The 17,356-nt window shown below is 32.4% G+C and overlaps 1 protein-coding gene across 2 annotated transcripts; it reads right to left on the reverse strand.

Moving 5' to 3' along the window:
• Nucleotides 1-4,128: 4,128 nt before the first annotated feature.
• Nucleotides 4,129-16,148, reverse strand: LOC7460368 (uncharacterized). 2 transcript variants are annotated; one of them, XM_024587668.2, is made up of 25 exons: nucleotides 15,732-16,148; nucleotides 15,516-15,625; nucleotides 15,342-15,414; nucleotides 15,181-15,242; nucleotides 14,252-14,393; nucleotides 13,608-13,826; nucleotides 13,419-13,485; nucleotides 12,502-12,901; nucleotides 11,708-11,855; nucleotides 11,450-11,610; nucleotides 10,826-10,925; nucleotides 10,404-10,478; nucleotides 10,135-10,269; nucleotides 8,791-8,880; nucleotides 8,291-8,473; nucleotides 8,084-8,188; nucleotides 7,746-7,904; nucleotides 6,146-6,190; nucleotides 5,818-6,039; nucleotides 5,390-5,496; nucleotides 5,246-5,302; nucleotides 5,081-5,153; nucleotides 4,740-4,988; nucleotides 4,537-4,590; nucleotides 4,129-4,420 (listed from the first exon to the last, which is right to left on the reverse strand). In XM_024587668.2, the coding sequence occupies exons 1-23, from the start codon at nucleotides 15,870-15,872 to the stop codon at nucleotides 4,827-4,829; spliced, it is 3,036 nt and encodes a 1,011-aa protein (XP_024443436.1). In that variant the 5' UTR covers nucleotides 15,873-16,148; the 3' UTR covers nucleotides 4,129-4,420; nucleotides 4,537-4,590; nucleotides 4,740-4,826. The 2 variants fall into 2 exon arrangements, with proteins under 2 accessions (XP_024443436.1, XP_024443435.1); XM_024587667.2 differs by having other exon boundaries at nucleotides 4,129-4,590.
• Nucleotides 16,149-17,356: the final 1,208 nt, after the last annotated feature.

A 17,356-nucleotide genomic window follows, 5' to 3' on the forward strand; every position in this document is an offset into this window, starting at 1 on the left:
CCGTGTTTTCATCTGTTCTTTCTAATGCTTTTAGAGGTCTTTTTCACAAAATGACGCTGGCGTTTTAACCTCCGATTATAAAGCAGACAACATGCTGTTGCCATAGCATTCGTTGTCTTTCCATCTTCATGCATACATCATAAAATGAAAGTCTTTCATGTAAAAAATATTTTTTTGAAATATTAAAAAATCCAAAAAAATCATAAATTCAAAATCAAAAAATATTTTTGGGATACAAATAGATGAGTTTTTGAGTTGCAACAAGGATAGTTAAAATTAGAAAGAATTAATCAAGCTCAATGGTTTAACTACATTTTTAAAGGGCTTAATTGATTTAATTAAGTGCTTAATTAAAGTAAAGTTTAAGGTTGAAATTTAATTTGACTAAAATTAAAATAATTAATTAAGTTTAAGGGTGTAGTTAAATATCTATTGGGTTTAATTGATTTAATTAAAAATTTAATTGAAGTAAAATTTAAGCTTAATTTGGCTAAAATTGAAAGAATTAATTAAGTTTAAGGGTTTAATTAAATTTTTAATAGGTTTAGTTGACTTAATCAAGAACTCAATTGAAGGAGGCCTAATTTGGATTAATTTGCAATAATTAAAAAATTAAGGACCCAATTGAACTTTGGAGATCCTAATTGGTGCAACCAAGGCTTAATTGAAAGAGATTCAAAGTTGGAAGGTTGATTGAGAATCAAATTGAAAAAAATCACAAAGGCTAAGATGTAAGAGATGTACGAATTAAAGGATTCCAATCAATATTTACAAGGATGCAAGTACAAGGAAAAAATAAAAATATCAAAAATCCTAATTAAAAACTCTAATTTTCAAGGTTTAGTAACGAGTAACATGTCATTTGAAATTCAATGAAGAAACCAAATGACATGTCGTTCAGTCAATGTTCTTCCTCTTCTTCACCGGAAAAGCTAATCAAGAAGTCATCTTTAAATGAATGAATGTATCGTTTCTAACAACCTCAAGTAATATAATTGACACCAAACTACTGAGAAATTCTTCACCTACAAATTTCATCCATCTACATCAAACGTTTACACTCCATTTGGCTCGACTAAATCGACAACATCTTGTCCTCAATTAACCTCCTTTGCGTTGAACAAATCTAAGCTGACTGGGAACCAATCTTCAAATCAAGTGTGATTTGTTTCCAATGATAGGTTTATACCCTCTCTACATGATTCAAGTCTGTTAATGACACGTTGACGTTCTAAGTTCCACAATAATTTCAACAAAATACCTTACACAATCAACCTTGACTATAAAAGAAAACACCCTTAAAAATAAGTTTTTAAAGGTGCTTTCTCCTTTTAGGATTCACATAAAAGGAAAAGAAAACATCATAATCTTTGAAAATATGTTATAGAAGAGAGAGGAAAATGGCATAACCACCTAGATTCTAAAAAACCACCAAGGTTTTGTAATCTCCTGGTTTTTTCTTCTTTTTTTTTGCGTATAAAAAAATGATGTTTTTAAATAAGAGGGAGGATAAAAACAAATGAAAATTACAGAGAGAATAAAGAGAAATATCAAAGGTTTTTTATAGTGAAAATACCAGAAAAATAGGGTGCAAAAGGTTGGAAGAAGAAAGGAGAATGGGAGAATAACACACAAACCAAGGATTAAGGGCTGGGAATAAAAAGAAAGAGACAAGAAATTCCAAAGAAAAAGGACTAACATTGTGAAAAAAGGTATAATTTGGATCTTGTGAAACGGTGTAGCTCAATGATCACACCCCTCATTTAACCCCTATTAAATTCACATTTTAATGTTTGTTGTTTATCTGTAGTGATTATTTGTTAGTTTCAAAGTCATGTATGTGTTTTAATATAGCAAAATATATTTTGAAGATGATATGCATTGTTTGGAAAAGTAAGCTCCAGAGGATTTAAATGCATAGTTTGATGTTTTCATTTAGTATCTTGTTATTAATGTGTTTAAGTAGCATATATGCTGTTTCGAAATTTTGTGTAGTCATTCAAATTTGTTTTGATTATATGTATTGATAAATGATTTACCAAAACTATAACTATAGACTATTCTTGATAAGATACTGGGTTTAATCAAGTTGTTTTAGTGTTAAGATTGATTGAAAACATATGTTAGATCAATGTAATGGTGTTTATGGTTGAAGAGATGCGTTTCTGATTTTTTATGTGATTTGATTTGGATCACGGTTGCAATTTCTTAGTTTTCTTGAGTTTTTGATGTTTTAAGCAAATTATAATAGACATGTTTGAGTTGTGCTGGGAAGATTTAGGTTACATTCAAGATTTTTAGTCATTTATAAGTTTAGTTAGTTTTTTGTGGGTTTTCTAGGTTTTCTAGTTTTTTATATATATAAATTAGTTTTTTAGCCTTTCTTATGAGCTTAAATCAAAGTCTATACCTATATATTATCATTCTTCTTGTTTAATGAATAAATAAACCGAGGTTTTAATAAATAATTTTTTTAACTTTTGACTCATGCATCTCATTATCTATTTTTCATATTTGATGCCTCATAATACTTTGATTCTCCATGTTCTATCTTTATCTATCTATTATTTGATGTAATCGAGTTTGAATCTTTGATTAGGTTTCTGGGTTTATATTGGTGTTCATTATGTTCTTGGTAAAATTCAACCAAAATATTCATTTGATTGTGTTCTTGGTTTTTGGGCTAGGCTAGGAAGCCTAGTCCATGTGGACGAGCTGAGTCTCTTAAGCCTTAAGACCATGTTTGACGAGACAAAAATTTACTAAAGAAAAATGTGTTTTAAAGTCTTTAAAATTATTTTTGACAAACATGTCCTAATATTTTTTCTGTAGCCTTGTATTTTTATTTATTTGTTTATTTATTTTATGTTTTGCCTAACACAATCTTATTTAAATATCAATTAAATCTCAAATTTTTAAAGGATGATTTTTGCAATTAATTTTGGGTCTTTTATGTTATTTTTTTACCCTTTAATATTTAATATTTGAGATTATAAACTTATATGTAAGGCATTTTCCTGATATTAAATATTTTTTTTTGTTAAAAAATATTAAAACAACAAAAAATTCTTCAATAAAAAATACATTTATATTTAAATTGCATATGGTCAAGTATCAAAAAAATATATCTTGTTTGCATTTTAATACAAAAAATATGAAAAAAAAAATACATTGTATTATTTAGCATTTTTTCTTAAAACAAAAAAAAATTCAAATTTTTTTTTTTAATATTTTGCATGCATTATGAATTTAATAACAAGTTTATTAAAGCCACAAGGGCTTACCTAAATTTCAAAAATAATAAAAAAAATTATTTATTTATTTCTAATATTGAGAATTACAAACTTATACATAAAACATTCTCGATATTAAAAGAAATAAAATGCAAAAAACATGCTTAGACTTTACCCTATAAAGTCATGATTCACTCTAATATAGTGAACTTGCTTTAACCAATAAACAAATTAATGATTAGAAAAAAAAACACAATACTGCCTTAATAATTTTCAAAGAAATAAGCAATACAACTTCCCTTAAGATGTACTTGTAATAATATTGTTCAATGTATAAAAAATTAATCCTTTTATCCAGACTCTAAAGATTAATCCAGACTCTAAAGATTAATTAGAATTTTAAGTAATTAAAATATTAGATCGCAACTCCAAATCTTTCTTATTCAATAAAAAACAGGAATTCCTTATTTTTTTTCTCTATGTATTAAAAATAACACCCATTCACGTGTGAAAATCTAGATGATTTTTCTTTTTGTAAAGCAACAACCAAGATCACTAGTGTGATGTGTCGCATTTTTTTTTTTTATCAATTAATGACCTGGTATCAAAGACTGCCAGAATGTTGCAAGTTTGAGCAGAGGACACAAATCACCTAAGCAATCAATGGATGGATTTGAGTGTGTTATGGGGTATAGATTCTTACTTAGCCCCAGGTGCAGTTTGATTTTGCAGCTGACTGGCACTTTTGGGTCTTTGGCGACAGGTTCAGCCTCACCCAGACTCTCGGGGGCTGCACCATGGTAGTATCAAAACTCAACATGGGAGGTATTAAAACCTCAGGCCTGCTAAAGAAAAAGAAGTGGAGAAAGAAGCAGATTAGGGAGAATTAACACAGTTCAAGAGCATAAAAGTCAATAGGAATTATAAATGATCATCCATCTTTCTTGTCCATTTGCATTTTTCCCAAGATATTTACGTATAAACACTCATTTCTGAACATATTTTTCAAACATTCGAGTTCATAAACAGTACATGGGATTGGCATGTGAGAACAAAAACAGGTAACGAATTCCAACTCAACAGCACAATGTACATCTTTTCTTCAATTCTATAAGATCTTCTTTTCATTTGTAGAGTCGTGACAAAAACCTATGACCTCAATGCTGCGACCCTTGTGCCTTGAAAATCTGGAACAAGAAAGGAGCAGCAAGCTATTTACAGATTTTCCTGTTGCCAAAGGGGGCGTATACAAATGAAAGTTGAAATGTAGATGTTGTAAAGCAACCACCCAGTTCATTCTTACAAAGAAATAACACGAAGAATGTCAAACCACAAATCCAATCCACCAATACATCACCTGGAGTAACAAACAAGGTGCACAGTTAGATGCAAGCCAGCAAAATTCTAAGTGCCACCACTAGAATTTCCAAGTAACTCAGATAGAAACGCTAAATGAATGCCAGACATGAAAAATGGCCTCTGCATCAAAAGGGAGCAAGAACTTACCCTAAGTCTTCTCACTATGGGACCAAAAAAATTGAAGGGGCCCTGATACGTGACCACTAAGCAAAAAGGAAAGAGTACTATTCCTGTCTATGGCATCTTCAAAGCCTGTTTCAACTGTGCAAATGCTGCTGGATGCATTCTACTAATAGCTGAATTAAAAGATTCTCCATGAAGAGTAGCACATGTTTGAAGATTCTCTCTTACTGAGTTCTCCAAAGACCATCGTTTTATAGGATCTGAAAATTTAATCTGGAGAAGAACATGTTAGAGAAATTATCACACACTGTCACAGATTTCATCATTGAAATTCAGTGCCTCAGGTAAAACAGAAGAATGTTAACCTGTCTTTTCCTGTACTCTCTACTTGGAATTACGCCTTCACCATGAAACTTGCTGGAGCTCATGTTATCACCACTGCAATTATTATAGGAAGGTTAAGAACGAGTTAAGAGACTAGAAAAACCAAGTAAACACCAAATCAAATTGGATTGTACAAGGGAGGTAACCTTGACTCTTCCTCCGTTAAATCGTCATTTGCACCCAAAATTACACTTGTACATACACTGCATGAATTAAAGCTCATGAAGCAGGTGTAGGTCATTGAAAGCAGTTGTAGCAAATGATACCAAAATTCAAATTTGAAACTGCACCTGAGGATCTGATCAAGTTTATCAACGACTTGAGGCAGTCTTAGTGTCAAAATTATTGAAAGTGCTAACCCAAATGTCTTTTTCTGATCAGAAGATGCATTATCTATCTGTACAATAATATTAAAACGAAGACAAAGTTAACGCAGCGAGGCACACTGGCCATGACCACTAGAAAAGCATTATGCTGGAGTCTATATATCAATGGTACATTCAGCACATTGATTTCCTCACTTCTAGAGATGGCATGAGTTGCAGTTAATTATAGCAGTCTATGCATGGGAATGTCTAACCATCATTTGAAACTATTTACTTGCAAAATACTCCACAATGGAAGTGTGCATAGAAACTAAAATAATTTAACAAATTAGAAAAGGACAAACATCAAAATCAGTCAAAGCATATTTGAAATGAAAGCATGATTTACTGACCTTGTCAAGCCATATGTCAACCAAACAAAGAAGTATATTTTCCTCAATTGGAATGTCTGCCTGCTGGAGAAGCAATGAAAGTGATGGTTCTGCTGTCAATTGGGCAAGGTAATTGGTGTTCATCACCAAAATCCTTGCTAGAATTGCAGCTGCAGATGCTTTAACAGCTGCCTTGGAAGGTTCAAAATCATCTCTTCCACTTAAACATATCATGATTAGTTTCTAGCAAAAAAACATACAAATGGTTAAAAGATATCCAAAACTTATCAAACAGAAACCATATAACTGATAATAGGTTGCAAGAATCCAACACAAGAACTGCACTTACTTGCAAAGTACTGCTAATAAGCGGGGGCACTTCAGCAGGGAAGCACTGCAAAATGAGAAAGGCAAGTCACATAGCTGAGTACTCACCACTACCAAACAAGCTCCAGTGGCTAAAACGACCAAAAACCTCCCAGAATCATCACAAAAAATTTAGAATCCCTGGTAAACCAAGGCTGCTTTAACTTTGAAAACAGTTCTGTAGTTTTCATCTATATTTTTGTCTCTATCACAGAAACATTTCTTCAGAAAAATAAGAAAATACATTACCAGCTATTATTTTTTGAAAATAGGAAAGAAAGATCACCCTTAAATGACTAATTGACAAAGGGATTAAAAATGTAAACCAAGCATGTCCCTTGTTTTCCAGGTTCTCAAAAAGCTCAAAGATTCCAATTTTACAGGGAACAGTTTTCAGTTTTAACTAATTAGCACATTTTCTTCAATTTTGTACTCTAGCAATTCTCTACAAAAATGACAATTTTTTCACAATTAAAAACTTCCCAAATGGTCTGTGTTTTCCATCGTACATTTTTTTTCCATTTTTTTTTCCTCTATCAGAGCATTCTCAGTGGTTATTGAAAGCATAATTTTGCATGACACAGTTAGGAAGTTAATAAGTATATTACTCCAAAGGTTAAACAGAAACAAACTAATTACATATTCCTTGGTCATGGTCATTTAATGACAGATACTAATGGTAGAACATGCCATGGTAACCAAAACTTTTACTCATTATATGGATTGTGCTTATGAGATCTAGTTGGCAATCCATGAAAAATAACAAGGATCTGTTTCAAATTTCATAAACACAACAGGATAATAGATTTCAATAAGATAGAAGGTTAAAGTGCCAGGAGTACAAAAAATAAACTGTTATCTCTTCATGATTCAGTACACAATAACAACCATAGGCTGTGCCACTGATGTAACTTGGCAAGCAGAAATAATTAAACTAGAAAGGTCTAGATAATTTGCATGTATGTTGTAGGGCATTTTAAGTATGTGATTGGTGATGCAATGATTTAGGAAAAAAAATACAAACGAGGAGTATTCCGTGAAGCACAGATTGATGTCAATTTTTCTTCTTTCGGCATGTTTGATTAGAAAAAAACTATATGGGCATACTCCAGAAGATGCCTCATGATTTACTGAATTTTTCAGCTGAGAAAAAGAGAGAAAATACCAGCATAAATAGTTATTTTAACATATAGGGTTTAACATTACCAGGACCGACCAGATAGGTCAAATGTGTTTCGATTGAAAAAGACAAATCCAGACAGCAATAATTTTGAGGCACCAAAGATTAAGTCAGTATAGATATATCAAATAATCTAAGAGCATCAGGCAAGAATTTGTGTTTACCGAGGCACTTGCCAGATATCAAGAGATGGACATGGATAAATTTAAGAGCACAAAAGTTTCTGTAGCCTGCAGTTTTAATCAGCACACAGCCTCTCTTTCCCTCTCTTTCCCTCCTTAATATAACACAGAAATAAATGATGAACTTACTGTCATAAAAGATAACAAAATAAAGAGCTGTTTCAAGTTCAAATATCAGATAAAGGCTGCAATTAGATTCAGGAAAATTTAAAATTAGGTACCTGTACTAATATATCGATGATAGGAAGAGTTGATAATAGGCCTCTATCATTAACATTTCCAACAATCAGATCAAGAACTTTGGCAACGCTGGAAGCATGCATTCTTAGAAATTCAGTCCCACCCAAAATTATGTAATCCTCCATGATATTTACAGCGACCTGCAATTATATTAAAGTCAACAAAATTTCATCAACCAATTATAGCAACTGCAGGTTTGCTGTTGACGAAACTAGATGCAGAACAAAAGAGCTATACTTAAGACAACAAGACCAGGCACACCACTTGCATTGAGCATTAAATACATGAATAATATAATAGATACTACAATAAATCCAACCTGCAAGTGGTCGAAACTTCTTTCCATGATTTCCACAAGACATGGGAAGTACGCTAGCAGTCGAGGCTCCATTGCAGGCGCATGGGAAAGTGTAGCTTCCCATAACTGCATGGTTATGCCAGTTAAATTTGCTATTATCAATTAACTACTGAAGGCAGCATATGGAAGACTCACACAATAAATAAAAACTAGGCATGGGAAACTAACCAGCATGCCATCCTCTAAAAGATTGAGTATATCAGGGCTATTTATATCAATTCCACCATGCAGAATAGGCAATAGCACATTGTAGCAAGTAGGTGACTGGTAGCCAAGTTCAACCACAAAATTCCGCAAAGCAATGAGAAGCTGAATCTGCAGAAGACTCTCACCGGAAGCCTCCTCCCAAACCTTTTCAAACAACATCAAGAAAAACAATGACATCAGAAAGGCCAAACCATAGTATGTGTGAAATGTGCATGGTATGATTATATTCAAGAATCACTGGAGTGAAACTCTTAGTTCCACATACTTTAACTCGATTTCTTCTGAACTTAACCACTCAGAAATTCAGAAAGAGTTCACTCAGCAGAACACCTTTATTTAACAAAAATGTTGTGTTCTTGTCAATGTAAAAAGACATGAGATAAAATGTTTTTCTTTATGGTATACAACACTAACATGTTCAAGCATTAGAATAACAGAAAATATAATGGCTTGTCCACTACCTTCTGAAAAAATTGCACCAACTTGTTTGCAAATGGAACGATCTCATGGACGTGTCCAATAAGAACAGATATCAAATTCAAAACCTGAACCTGAAATTACATGAATGAATAGAAAAACTACTAAGAGCACATTAATGAGGTAAGAATAACATGGCAGTTGAAATCATAAATAATTCATGTAATTCATGCTTTAGCCACCCACATCACAGATTGGAAATGTGTGGTTCACAAATTTTAAGCATTTAAAGATGGTATCACAAAGAAGCGGAAGGATATTCTTGAAAAAGAATATATCCAAAATCAGATTGACGTACAGAATCAATGATTTCTGAACATGCATTTTTCAAATTATTGAAATTAAGTATTCATTTAACTAACTTTTACAGAGATAAGAAACACGCTATATTTTTTAAAAAATATTTAAACTATTGAACTAGCTATGAACAACATAAACAATTGCATCTAAATAATTTAAATTAAATATATAAACACTCAAATGATTCATTTCCTTACAAATAATTTTCTAGCTAGCTCCATATAATTTCTTTAAAATTAAGTATTTAAGAACAATGGTGAAGATAACGCATCCTCTCTTTTTTTTTTAAAGGCTGGAAGCACTAACATTTTTTTTCTATGATAAGATTCTTGGCTAGAATAACTTATTTGAAAGGTAGGGAAAACAAATACCCTAAAAAATTCTACAATCAAATATTTTGGCAGAGCTTGTGTTTTATAAAGTTAAAAATTGGGGCATGGATAGAAGTTCTAAGAATTCTTTAGTTTATAAAATGCCTTTTTTATTACATTATCTAAAGGTGTGATAAAGTTCTACATAAGAGTCAAAAGTGACATGGTAAAACAAAAAAAATCTAATATAATTACTGAATGGATTAATATTATTATTTTTTAATTTTGATGTTTTTATATTTACTGTCTTATTTTTTAAGCATTTTTAAGCTTTGATGGTCAAAATATAGTGCCGATAAGGTACCATGTAGTTTAAGGATAATTTAGGAAATCTTTTTTATATTATTTAAGGTTTTATATAGCTTCTAAATAGACATTTAAAGAAAATTATGGGATTGGCATTTTAAAAAAATACAATTGTTGGGAAAAAGGGAGGATGCTTTATATATAGTTTACGATTGGACACCCATCCCTAAGATTCATCCAAAATCAATGATAATAAATGCTTGACATCCCTTTCTTTTTTTTTTCACATGATAAGAGGAGAAGGGCAATAATCTATGTTCCTTAAAGAGATGCAGGAGGTTAATAGGAAAAGCAAGCAAAAGTATCCACGCATGCAATGACTATCAAGGTGAACCACAAGTATCATCTTACCTTCGAGTCAAACTCCTGAACCTCCTCAACCAACTTAAAGCACGAATCAAAGCAAATAGGAAGGAGATCTAAAAATTCTTGCTCTGAGAAGTTTGCATCCTCAACATGCAAACACAAAGACCGACAAGCTGCAAGCTAGTGCAATGAATTACAATTTTCAGTAGTTGAAACAGAAAATGCAAAGAACAAACAGAACATTCAAAGCCCCAAAAGCGAGGAAAAAGGAGAGATGTGAAGGCACATAACGGAGGTTAATTCAAGCATCATACCTTAACAGACAGGTTTTTGTCTTGTAGCAATCTGATCAAACTACAATACACTGGTCTCTTTGTGTCAGCTTTAATCTGCAAAGAAAAAAAAATGAGCAACCACAGCAGGAAATATCAAATCTCTTGGAACAGAAGCCAGAATAACTGTATAATGTGTCAGCACATGGGAACATCAGCCTACTTTATTTCCAAAGAACAGGAGAAATATTCTAGATTAACTCCTGAGCATGCATAGAGCCACAATATGGCAACTTCTAGAGATCATGCTAGGAACCAACATGCTGAGAAGAAACAGGACAAAATGCATACACACTTCATTCTTGACAATGAGGTATAAAAATTTCATTTTCTTCTTGAAGAGGAAAAGGAAATGTTACAAGTACTTAAGAGTTCTCTACCAAAAAGCTAAAAAGTGCCATTACCTCGGAAACCCATTGTCCTAGTATCAGTGCAACTTTTCGATGGATAACACACATATTTGGATGATCATTCGACAGTTCAAGGGATAAAGCACCATTAAACCTGTAATGAATAGTTTCCAAGTGAAATGGAGAAGGATGGATCATCATATAGCCCATCAAAATATATACCAAGTAGATTAAATTTGGTTATGAAACCACAATCTAACCAGCTAGTACAATTCCAGTGACTTCAATTCCAAAAATTTTGAAAAACACATGCAGTTAGTGATCAAATAATATGCTACTCATTTTCCTCAGACATCATGTTCCTTAAACAACTATTACATCTGGAAATATATCCTCTACATATTTCCAGAAGCATTATCGAATCTGGAAATCCATCCCTATCCAAACACCCTAAAACCACACTTACTAAATTTGCAAGTAGATACTACAGGCATGCAAGTGGTAATCCCCAAATGACAAACCCCTTTTCATTAACAAAATTCTGAAGCTAATGGCACCAGCAAACAATTAGTGTTTAAAACCAATACCTTTTAATGTGACTGCAATTAATGATAACTAATTCAAACAACATACGGATTGATTAAATAACAGCAGTAGCATAGATTAGAATTCTTATACCAATCTTTGAAGCTGAGGTAGTTAGAGAGCTCATAATAAACATATGCAGCAGCACCATAGGCAGCATCTTTAAGAAGTAGCCCAGGAGTGATTTCAGTAACTGATGTTGGGCAAGCATTCATTGCCTCCTGAAGGATGGACACCACAACAGGACCCAACAGCTACAAATAGCAAAGAAACAACATGAGCTCACATCTGTTAGCAGAGTGCTTTGCAGATTTTTAATATCAATCATTCTAGAGTTGAAACTTCACCTACCTGGCTATGGTTTTCAAACAATACTATGTATAAAGCTTCAGCACAAGGCCTCAGTTTTTCAGTCCACTGAACCATATCCTGCTCATGATGAAAAGATTCTGGGTTTTGATACAACTCCTCCAAATCACTAGCAGTTAGAACAAAATACCTGACAAAACATCAATCTCACATAATTATTTGAAAAGTAGATAATCATCACACAGGAGATCCAGAATGCTGAAAGATATGAATAAAGCATTTGGTGCCATATGTTATATCTCTTATCATTACCCAACCACGTAGAGATCCATGAAGCAAATAGAAATTCTGCAAGAGGGGGGAGGGGAAGCAATGTTTGACTTGAGATGTGATTAGAGCAACAAGATTTGGCTCATATCCCACATGAAGAGAAACACACATTGATGAATATTAAAGTAGCAGTTAGATTTGATGAATGTCAAAGCACTTTTCTTGGAGGCATGGTTAGCATGAAGTTGAACCTGTATTTAATGGAGTATAGACACTTTCTTCAAAAAATCAAAGAGGGGAAAAAGAGCCCAAGATTTGGGTAATCAAAGATGTGAGATTCTGGAGTACATGCTTCGCATCAAAATACAGAGATGACCTATCAACAGTGCTAAATTGTTTCCTTAATCCCAAACCCTAGAGCAGCAATCATAAGTCAGATAAAAAAAAAAATACAGCTGCAGAGCTTCATTCAATCAATTTTAAGAACTGAACCCCCATGCATTTGAAATTGAGTATTCTTATAAATTATAGGCAAAATAATTAAGCACAAGTTGAGGTATCATTACCTCCTTATTAACACATTACACAAATGTATTATTCGTTCACTTGGAAGAAGAGAAGTCAGGACACCACCAACAGCATTGGAAATGTTCTTTTTCATCTGCTCCACTGTAATCACACTTTCATCCATCACCCGCCCAGTTAGGTTTAGCTTATACTCCTTACACTCAAGGACACACTTCACCATTACCATGCATTGAATCAGGAATTGCTCAAATGATAAAATATATGGACCCGGATCAGTTATCTTGTTTAAACAGAAATCCATGACAGGAGGAAGAACAGACTTGTCGCCAAATGAATAAGGATGTCTGCCCTGAATTGTGACCAAAACCTTCATTAATTTGGTACATGCCCTCTTTATGAAGTCCCAAAATTTAGGATGTCCCTTCTGGAAAGATGAATCTGACGAACAACACAGCACAAGAAAATTAGTTTACTCCTAAATAAGTAACCTGTTAAGAGAAAAAGAAAGAAAAGGGAAAGGCTGAGAATAAAAGAGCCTGCTTAAGCTTCTTCTCCATTCAATTATACATGCATATGGAAATAACACTCTTGGCATATAAATATGGAATGGTATGCAGCATAATGAATCCAATTCAATATTTCTATATAAATTTTTCTCCTGCTCTTTCTAGTTAATAAAGTGTTTGTTAAATATGAAAATTGATGTCAGTTTAGGACATTCTTACTTGTATAACTGAATAGCCAACACTTAAAATTTATATGTAGCCACAATACACGTTTTCCAAATGCATGGCTTATAGGATCTCTAGAACTACTTTTTTCGTTTTTTGTTTTCTTCTTTTTTTTTTCTTTTTTTTTGTAGGGGGGGGGGGTGTTTATCAAACACAGATTACCACAGCTCTCCACTAGGATATGCAAAACAAATAAAAGTTTGAAAACAAGAGCATTATCTCACAGTATGGGAGAAATGACTGAATGGCTTTCAAGAGTATAGGAGAAACCTCCTTGACTGGTTGGACCTCCTGACAGATTTAAAAAAAAAAAAATAATCAAAAGCTAATCTCCCAGGTTAAATTGCAATATAGAGTGTGCCAAACTCTTAAATTTGAAGAAAGGAAATAAAGAGAAAGAACTGAATAACTACCTGTACACATTTTGAATCACTTGGAAACCCTGAAATAATCAATTGGCGAATTATTTTTAAACATAATAGCCATCTCTCACTCATTAGATACAGCTCATCATGACGCTGTTCCAGAACATTAGAAGTATAGCTTTGTGCAAGTGTAGAGAAACTATTTAATATAGCTTGAACATCACTCTGCCAAAGGCCCCAGCTATATCCAAAGAGATGGGATGTTATCTGCCACAAAAAATGGTGATATGTGAAACATGTGACCATAACTCTGATATAAGACATAACTATTTGTTTGAGAGCAAGTTTCTATCTGTGCACTTTAGTTACAAGATCATAAAAATCATGACCATTGCTAGGAAATGCCTACCCATAACTGATATCATTAACTCATTATAAGGCCAGTACTGATATCTATGAACATTCTGAATCCAGCAGCCTGAAATGCTGATACTTCTGGCACAGGGCTTACATAAATGCTGTTCCACTCAGGAACATAGTCATCAACAACAGGCCTACCATCCATACTTCATTCACACTTGGATGAAGTGCGCTTTTTTCATTGCCAGGTTGGATGACATTTGAAACTGAATAGCATGTAAGGAAATGGGATAAAGAATACTACCATAAGGGATAATACTCAGAAGTTATACCTCTGCATAGTTCCTTTGGTCAACAGTAAGACGTTTAGTGGATAATTCCTTCAAAGTTCGGAACAGAATCAAAAAAATCCTGTGAGAAGTAAGGACATCTGCCGATTGAAGTTTGTTCGCTAAAACTGAAAAGAGCTCTGGCCTAAAAATATTGAAATGAGAGATCAAGAAATAAAGTTAGCTGAATGAAGTAACTCAGGTACCTTAGAACAGAAAAGAAGAAAGAACTACTAGTAGGGACAAGATCAGTAACTACAACAACAGGCAATATAAATACAGGAGTTAGCACTAATTACAGAAAGTACAAGATTGCCAAACTAAAAAATCTTAAACAATATCTAAATCACTAAATGCATAACCATTAGTTAAAAAAAAAATCATTCAGCTCAGAGCATCCATAACAACTTTGGATCTATTTGTAGTTGCTAGTCAAAGATTGTGATGTTTTGTCACAAAAACTTATGTAAGAAAAGCAACTGCATTTTTTACCCTATTTTCACCTTTGTATTCATCAAGATAATTTCATAACTTTCAATTGATAGCAAGACAGTAATGATAAGGATGACAAACATTGAAACAGAATTACAATAGACTATATTCTCCCATTGTTTGCAAGAACTGCATCTTGTTCAACCCCCACCCCTCCCCCTAAAACCCCGAATCCCCTGCTCATGCATAAAGTAAAAAACTAAAAATAGTATAAAAAAACGAGTATTCCACCCTAAATTTAACATTCAATATCAAAGTGAAACTTCCAAAAGAGAAACAACAGTCAACCTCTACAAAAGAAACATCAGGCAAGTATTAGCAACCCACACTAAAATGTACTTGCAACAAAATATCCTTTAAAAAAATCTAAAACCAGTAACTAGAAAAACAACCACCGATGAAAGCATATGATATAGAAATAAAATGCCACAAACACATACCATTCTCTTGGATAATCAAGGCGAGCAATCTTGGAAATAAGAACCGCCAACAGTCCAGCTATCTACATCGATTAAAAAAAACACACATTTGAATTACAAATTAGCAAAGCAAATCAGAACCCAATCTTATGAGCTCCAACTTACAAAGTTAAGATCATCACCTTATCGTTCTCTTCTCTCAAATGCGACAGTAATTTTTGTCTCAAGTGATTTTTCTCTTCACTGCTTATTGCCCTGCTCACAAACCAAAATATCATGTCATAAACTACGCCAAAATCAACAAAAATCCAAGAAATGCAGCTCAAATTATAAAAACAACGAGACTAGAGTCTTACGCAGAATCCCTCCGGTTCCTCCAGTACCGATTGATACTATTCTTAAAGTACACCGAAGCTAATAATCGAACATCGACTTGCGAAGCTAAATCTGCTGCAGTTATAACTTCCTAGAAATAAATTCAATTATTCACACATGCATTGCAATTTGAACTGAACTTAAACCCTATAAAATACAAAATAAAAACCGAAGAGAGCGAGCGAGAGAGGGTTTACCATTAGACAGGAGCAGAAACCAGGCCGACTCTCGAACTGCGAGAGCGCCGCCTCGGCTGGCTTGCGGACGCTCTCATCGCCGCTCATTGAATTCGTCAATAAAGAATATATCGTGCCTAAATCGGAAGCTGAGAGCGCCATAGCTGCTGCTCCTTTTTAGCCTTTTCTCTCTCGCTTTGAATCGGATCGAAGAAAAATTTGAAGTGATTTTGAATTAATTTTTTGAAGATTTAATTAATTTTGTGCTCATTAAAATGGTACTTTAATGATTGATGTTTGTGATTATGCTTCTTGGTGTTTCTAGAAGCTGAATAATGGAGCGAGAGAGAAACCGGACAGGAGAGAGGAGGAGCTAAAAAGAGAAAGAAGTACGATGCTGTTTGGGCGCAGTTTATAATGGGTTTGGGTTCCTTTCTGGTGGTCTCTATAACCTGGAAAATCTGGGGACTCGGGTCATGTGCGGACGAGTCTAGTTTCTTTCTTGTAAAGTGTGTTTTCATTGTATGATTAGTATTGAGCTTAATTAACTTTTTAAAATATTTTTTTATACATATTAAAATATAATTTTTATTTTTATTATTAACACATTAAAATTAAAATAATATCAGAAAAACAAAATTCATTGCACTTCTAAATAAATTCTATCAATTCTTCTATTCCAATTTTATAAAATAAAGTTCTATTTTATAGTTAAAAAAATAAAAAGTAAGAAATAAAAATAAAAAACAATTTTTTTCTTATTTTAATATTATAAAGTGTGAAAAACTTCAGTTTGGTCATTGAAGTTTTAAATTTTGCATATTTTATACCGTTCATAACGTATATTAGGCTTTCAATTATTCAAAAATATTCTAATTTTATACATATTAAAATATATTTTTTATTTTTATTATTAACACATTAAAATTAAAATAATATCAGAAAAACAAAATTCATTGCGCTTCTAAATAAATTCTATCAATTCTTCTATTCCAATTTTATAAAATAAAGTTCTATTTTATAGTTAAAAAAATAAAAAGTAAGAAATAAAAATAAAAAAATAATTTTTTTCTTATTTTAATATTATAAAGTGTGAAAAACTTCAGTTTGGTCATTGAAGTTTTAAATTTTGCATATTTTATACCGTTCATAACGTATATTAGGCTTTCAATTATTCAAAAATATTCTAATTGATTTATTCTTTTATCTTTATTCTTGAACATATATACACTTATATCAATTAATATTTTGACAGTGTTATTGTTATTTTTTAAAAAATTATCGAGAATCTTCTTAATATTATAAAACTAGGACAAAACAAGTTTATCAAATGTCCTAAAGATTTTTATTTTTAACATGACATCTGCGACATCCAAGTCTTTAATGTCAAACTTATTAATTGATATTTTCTTAGTAGACTTGATCATGTAATCATTGTTGTCCAAAATTAGCATATCATTCATATAAAGACATATAATAATATAACATTTATCTATGTTTTTAATATAAATATATCTATCAACTTAGTTGATTTTGAACTCATTTGACAACATAACCTTCTTAAATTTTGGATGTCGTTGTTTAAATGTTTGTTTCAAACCATATAATGATTTGACAAATTTACTAGCTTTTTTATTGACAATAAA

The sequence above is a fragment of the Populus trichocarpa genome, chromosome 16 (assembly GCF_000002775.5).
Source record: "Populus trichocarpa isolate Nisqually-1 chromosome 16, P.trichocarpa_v4.1, whole genome shotgun sequence".
NCBI lineage: Eukaryota > Viridiplantae > Streptophyta > Magnoliopsida > Malpighiales > Salicaceae > Populus > Populus trichocarpa.